Source organism: Salvelinus fontinalis, chromosome 10, assembly GCF_029448725.1.
Source record: "Salvelinus fontinalis isolate EN_2023a chromosome 10, ASM2944872v1, whole genome shotgun sequence".
Taxonomy (NCBI): Eukaryota; Metazoa; Chordata; class Actinopteri; order Salmoniformes; family Salmonidae; genus Salvelinus; species Salvelinus fontinalis.
The window spans coordinates 15294975-15301951 of NC_074674.1; the positions used below are offsets into that span (position 1 = coordinate 15294975).

Below are 6977 nucleotides of genomic sequence, written 5' to 3' on the forward strand. Positions count from 1 at the left end.
GCGGCCAGATCTAGTAAAGAGTCTTGGTGGTTCCAAACTTCATCCATTTAAGAATGTTGGAGGCCACTGTGTTCTTGGGGACCTCCAATGCTGCTCACATTTTTTGATGCCCTTCCCCAGATCTGTGCCTCGACACAATCCCGTCTCGGCGCCCTACAGACAATTCCTTCGACCTCACGGCTTGGGTTTTGCTCTGACATGCACTGTCAACTCTGGGACCTTAAATAGACAGGTGTGTGCCTTTCCAAATCATGTCCAATCAATTGAATTTACCACAGGTGGACTCCAATCAAGTTGTAGGAGCATCTCAAGGATAGTCAATGGAAACAGGATGCACCTGAGCTCAATTTCGAGTCTCATGGCAAAGGGTCTGAATACTTATGTAATTTCAGTTTTTTATTTGTTTTCGCTTTGTCATTATGGGGTATTGTGTGTAGATCGATGAGGGAAAAAATTATTGAACCAATTCTGGAATAAGGCGGTAACGTAACAAAACGTGGACAAAGTCAAGGGGTCTGAATATTTTTCAAATGCACTGTATGTAGATATCTTTATCAGAAAGAATACTATATTTCCCTTGACAGAGTGATGCTGAATGCAACAAACATTCTCACCTTACCCCACTCTCCCCTACCTTAGGTAGGTGTTGTGAGTTTCAGGTAGATCGTCCATCCTCATGTTATTGTCTGTTCTGCTCTCACATCTCCACAACAACTTTCAAATGCATTGAATAGATTAGCTTTATTTCCAACATACAGTAAAATACATCATAGAACCATTGAAACGTTAAAACATATACAGCACCAGTCGAAAGTTTGGACCCACCTACTAATTCCAAGGTTTTTCTTTATTTCTACAATGTAGAACAATAGTGAAGACATCAAAACTATGAAATAACACACGGAATCATGTATTAACCAACAAAAGTGTTAAACAAATCAAATCCAAACTTTTGAATGGCACTGTACATTTTGAAGAATTGAAAAACAACAATATTTGTGCTAGAAGACAAAGAACATTGTGTGTTACATATTAGTTGATGTTAGCTGTTTATGTACAATGTTAGATTATGAGACAAAAAACTAAGTTAATGGTAATATTAGAAAAGTGATGATTGACTGGCATTCTTATAGAAATAAATAAATAGCACTAAAAGGCACAATTTCAATGTCGATAAATACTTCAAGTAAAAATGACATCTGCAGTGTTAGACAATGAAAGGTAATGATTCACTTTCTAATAGGAAATACAAAAAAATTAAATCTCCTCTTCACTGATTTAAAGCAGATAATTCAGTCAGAGTACAAACAGAGACATTTTCAAAAATTACTTGTATCCAAGACAGTACAGAAAGTAGAAAAAAAATAACAAATGAGAACTGCTTAGAAAAACTATTAACGATTCTACTCTTTTCTACTCTACTGTAATGTATGCATTTTATACTTGGCACTGTAGCCATAAGATAAAAAATTCAATATGAATTTAGTTTCTTATTTATTTTTATGTAACACTTTGAACATTTACATTTGTGGCTAAAACATTGCGAAGCTAAAGCAACGTCTTCTTGATTCTGTTACTATCCTACAGAGCAATCAGTTCTAACTGGGCCTTCCAATACTGCAGAAGAGAGAATAAACACACAGCACCATCTGCTGGTCAAGCACCCTCACTACAACCAAACCACGTTCAATAAACATTGGCGGTGGTTGAAGGAAGGAGCTAGTTACCACACAATGTAACGCTGTTTGAGTTTGAGAAAAGCAGAGCTCTATCAATTCAACATTCAACTCCTCTACAATATCAGTCGGTCTATCTTCTCAGATTCACCCTGCACTCTCTCTCTGGTTGTACGTGGTACATACACTATGGGGACAGATTGTGTGTGTTTAGTTTCTGACCATGAAGTTCATGAGCTTTCTGGCGTCCTGTTTCTGACACATTTCTATGGGCTGGCTTGGCTCCAGTGAGGTGCTGATGAACCAGCCGGGGTACATTGCCGACTCGAAGGTGGTCAGGGAGAAGCCAGTGGTATTCTTGTAGAAGAGGAAGCGAACTGTTTCTTCCTGAGCCCCGATGGTTGTTAACTGGTCCTCACAGCGCTGAGAAAGAGAGAGAGAGAGAGGGAGAGAAAGGGATTAGGATGATGCCGTGAGGTGTGGGTTTGAGTGATACATGTGAGTAAGTGAGTGACTACCTGCATGTGACTGAGTAAGTGAGTGAGTACCTGCATGTGACTGAGTAAGTGAGTGAGTTAGTGAGAGACCAACCTCCAACTGTAGGACAGGAGTTGCGCTGTCTGCCTGCTTGGAGCAGGAGAGGTTCCATTGGTCTATCCCTAAGACAACTGGCAGGGCCTGATTGGTGGTGGTGCTGGCATTACTATACCTGGAGAGGTTGAACCTCGCTGAGAATGAGAGAGAAAGAGTTAAAGGGCATCTTCACTATTTTTGTCATTTTTTAACGTTCATCTAGGATGTTGCCGATTTTGGTAAAGGCTGCCAAAAACAAAGCTTGCGGTGTAGTTTGGCAGTTAGCCTACCTCTCCCGTTGTTGCCTCCCCGGATTGTGACGGCCTTCAGCTCCATGGTTCTGTTGCAGTACACCAGGCTCTTCTGGTGATGGTCACACAGGCTATACTGCTCGGGGTTGCCAATCTGCTTGAAGGTCCCCTTTTCCTTTTTGGTCACCGTTCCCATTGGCTCCTGGATCGGGACCATCACACACTCTACACAGAGGAGGAGGGAGGGGGCAGTGGAGGGGGGAAACAGAAGGTGGGGGGGGGGGGGGGGTGGGGGGTGGAGACACAGGGCAAGGACCGTCAATCAAATGAATTGTTTAGGGAACTGGGCCTAAAATAACTGAAAAGCAATACAGTATAATCAAAGAACATTGAGTCCAAGGTTAGGGGTAAATTTCATTCATATGAGGAAAATGTGGAAATTGAATTTCAGTTCATTTACATTTAAGTCATTTAGCAGACGCTCTTATCCAGAGCGACTTACAAGTACATACATTCATACTTTATTTTGTTTTTGTACTGTCCCCCCGTGGGAATCGAACCCACAACCCTGGCGTTGCAAGCGCCATGCTCTACCAACTGAGCCACACGGGACCTTAGTTTAGTTCCAGAATTGACATGAAACGGCACGGCAGCCTAGGTACCTTCCACCAGGTTATCCAGGATGATGCTGCAAAACTGCTCTTCGGTGCACTCCACGTCTAGGGAAGTGTGTGTGGAGTCGGACTTCCGGAAGGGGTTTTTCATTCTATGCAGCGCAATCACCAGGTGAGCCACCTGTCTCATGCCTCCCCGATGCTGTAGGATAACCTCCAAGTCGAGGCTCAGGTCCGCGTGCAGCCCACAGCGCTCCGTCTCTGGTCCACTCTACACACATACAAGTCATCAGAAATGAGAGTCCATGTAGAAGGGTGAAAAAAAAATCACTACGATTTTTTTCCTGTTGAACATGCCACCACTTAAGGCAATTTAATATCAAAGAGTACCTTATTGGTCCTCCTTGTGTAAAAACTAGAGGTCAACCTTATTTTCATTGACGGCCTAGGAACGTTCTGCCTCGTTCAGGAGCAGAACGACAGATTTTTAACCTTGTCAGCTCGGGGGATCCAATCTTGCAACCTTACAGTTAACTAGTCCAATGCTCTAACACCTGATTACATTGCACTCCACGAAGAGCCTGCCTGTTAGCGAATGCAGTAAGCTAAGGTAAGTTGCTAGCTAGCATTAAACGTATCTTATAAAAAAACAATCAATCAATGACTGTCATTGCTCCAATGTGTACTTAACCATAAACATCAATGCCTTTCTTAAAATCAGTACACAAGTATATATTTTTTAAACCTGCATATTTAGCTAAAAGAAATCCAGGTTAGCAGGCAATATTAACCAGGTGAAATTGTGTCATTTCTCTTGCGTTCATTGTACGCAGAGTCAGGGTATATGCAACAGTTTGGGCCGCCTGGCTCAATGCGAACTAATTTGCCAGAATTTCACGTAATTATGACAACATTAAAGGTTGTGCAATGTAACAGGAATATTTAGACTCATGGATGCCACCCTTTAGATAAAATACGGAACGGAATAAACGTTTTTTTCTCGAGGTGATAGTTTCCGGATTAGTCAAAGGTATATGGTTTAGAGAGAAATAGTCGACGCGTTATAATTCCTGTAATAACTTGCGGCTGAATTTGAAAGGGGTTCCTTCGTTATTTTACCGTTCATGTCTTCCATAGAGAATGTCTTGATCTACTTCAAATAAGGTCTGTGTTTCGTGCAGGCTTAAACCGCCTCAACATTTTGATACCCGTGTAAATCTCACTAGGATAAGGTAACGTTTGTCAACATATTTTCATAAATCCACTCTACAATTTTTTTTATCTTCGCTTATATTGATCAGAGTTACCTTGTCCTATGGATATCTACACAGTTATAAAATTGGCACGGTGATGTAAGCCTACACGAAACACAGACCTTATTTTAAGTGAATCTAAAAATATCCTATGGAATAAATGAAGGAACCGCTTTTCAGATTTTGCTAGAAGGTGGCATGGGAATTATGACTCGCACTTTGGTTGTCAATTCTTACCATGCCCATTATTAAAATAGGATTTTAATCACAGGTAACTTAAACTCTATTTTTATTCAAACAGTTGAGAGTATTTGTCTCCTAAGCAGACTCTTCAGTATCATTGTCACTTCAGAGCTGTGTGCGTGTGTGTGTATTTATGTATTATATTTTAAAATAAGTGTTCATTGTTCATTCAGTATTGTTGCAATTGTCATTCTTACAAAAATGTGTGTGTGTGTATGATATATATATATATATTAAAACATTATTATTATTTTTTTAAATAAATCAGCCGATTAATCGGTATTGGCTTTTTTTTGTCCTCCAATAAATCGGTATCGGCATTGAAAAATCATAATCGGTCGACCTCTAGTAAAAACACACTCAACCCACGTTTGTGATGCTCCGTCTAAAGTCTACAACTGGTGTATCCTAATCCTTGTGGCGCTTGCCATTCTTTTTGATGCAAGGTTAACAAAATGTCTTACCTTCGCATCAGGCGGGCGGTATTCGGTATCAAACTCCATACTCGAATATGAGCTGTAGAGAGAAAACTTAAGATGTTAGCCTAAAATACCATCTTCCTATTCAAACTCAGATAAACAAGCTAATTTTTGTATAGGAGGTGGGTCTAACCATTTCTAAAAACTTTTTTTTTTAAATAACTAGACAAACTAGGTTTGTGAAAACTGCATATACACCAGCAAATTGGAAATAGGCAATCTGCCGTTCAAGCAATAACACAGCTGAGGAATGTGGCTGGAGAACTGTAACCACCATCAAATTCATAGACAGGGCTATGGATGCAAGGACTGACATGATATCAAAATTATATATTGAACCATGCGTTGAGGCTATACAGTCTTTGTTTACAATTACATTTTTTTACAAACAATGGAGTAAAACAAGCTATATTCTGGGTTCTGAAGAGGTTAAGACAGTTGAACGAATCTCACGAGGCAGTTATATTCTGCAAGAATCAATGGCTATATATCATTCATTTAAAAGTCCAAACTTGTAGCAATCTCAAATTTCCCTTTTAAGGTAATGATTTATTCGTGACATCTTCAATTAGGATATTTGACTGTAGGCTATATATATTTACCGGAAGGGTAATAAATAAATTCAAACAAAAAACATAGTGTAAGAACGGCAATTGATACAGAATTCCTCAGAAATCAAGTTAGACAACCTACCTCGGCAGAGCGTCAGCTAAATCGAAGTCCATGATTCTGAGAGAAAATGCGAACAAAAATCACTGTCATTTGAGATGACCGTAAAATACTTGAAATGAATTGTATTGTATATTTGAAAATGTATTTGAAAAAGTTAAGTACGTTTTTCTAAATAGCTCACCTTTAGAGAGTATATATGCTGGAAGAGTTGTCTGTCGGACTTGAAGTGTGAAACTGGTGTATAACGTGCCAAGACGCACGCTTTAAATCGGCTGTTTACGAGAGCATCATAACGACCGCAAGCGACTGCGGAATGACTGATCTAAAAATCACCTTGAATGATAAATAAAGCCTCGTTCTAATTTGTAGATCAGTCAGTCATTCAAAATGTCACCCATGATACATTGCGGGGTTGATCCTCTCGAACACGGCCATAGACTACCTGTGTCTAGAACAGACGAAACTCCCGCACTTCCGCTGAACGCGGTCGAAAAAGTAAACGCACTTTCCAGAGTTTCATCCAAGCTGCCAGGGTTCCGGTCTCGAAGCACGATTTCGACTTTTCGTACAGTCTTACTTCCGTACTGCATTTTAACTGACGTTCGGCCCAGAAAGACAAATTCCACAGATTGCCACATAAAGATATCAGATTTGAAATCTCCTAAGAAAACACTTTAGTCATCACCTTTGTGCACAAAACATCCAATGAATTGTACAAATAATTGTCAATAACACGTTTCCATCTACAGTTTTTATGTGAGTAAAATCATACTCTATAAAAATAAATAAATGCAGTCAGATCTTTTTGTGTGAGTAAAATTCATTATGCGAGAAATGGAGGTGGAAATGCCTTTATGCTCAAATATTGATATAATAACCAACAGATCTAAGTAATCTTGGAGTCACGGTGTGTGGTCCTCCCACTACGACTTGGGAAACCATGCAGTTTATTAGGCTAGAGATTGACATGTACATTTTAGTCATTTAGCAAATGCTCTTATCCAGAGCAATTAGGGTTAAGTGCCTTGCTTAAGGGCACATCAACATATTTTCCCCCTCGTCAACAAGGAGATTTGAACCAGTGACCTTTTGGTTACTGGCCCCATGCGTTTAACCGCTAGGCTACCTAGGCCAGTTGAGAACAAGTAATCATTTACAACTGCGACCTGGCCAAGATAAAGCAAAGTAGTGTGACAAAAACAACACAGAGTTACAC

At 40.0% G+C, this 6977-nt stretch overlaps 1 protein-coding gene across 1 annotated transcript; it reads right to left on the reverse strand.

The window, feature by feature from the left end:
• Positions 1-722: 722 nt before the first annotated feature.
• Positions 723-6304, reverse strand: LOC129863681 (interleukin-1 beta-like). Its single transcript, XM_055935833.1, has 7 exons — positions 5943-6304; positions 5783-5818; positions 5075-5126; positions 3163-3385; positions 2540-2725; positions 2268-2404; positions 723-2099 (listed from the first exon to the last, which is right to left on the reverse strand). The coding sequence occupies exons 2-7, from the start codon at positions 5812-5814 to the stop codon at positions 1887-1889; spliced, it is 843 nt and encodes a 280-aa protein (XP_055791808.1). The 5' UTR covers positions 5815-5818; positions 5943-6304; the 3' UTR covers positions 723-1886.
• Positions 6305-6977: the final 673 nt, after the last annotated feature.

Coding starts and splice junctions, on each gene's coding strand:
- LOC129863681 (XM_055935833.1), bottom strand. CDS start 5,814: ATGGACTTCGATTTAGCTGACGCTCTGCCGAG. Junction 3,386..5,074: donor ACCGCCCGCCTGATGCGAAG/GTAAGACATTTT, acceptor GTATGTGTGTAG/AGTGGACCAGAGACGGAGCG. Junction 2,726..3,162: donor CCTGGATAACCTGGTGGAAG/GTACCTAGGCTG, acceptor TCCTCTGTGTAG/AGTGTGTGATGGTCCCGATC.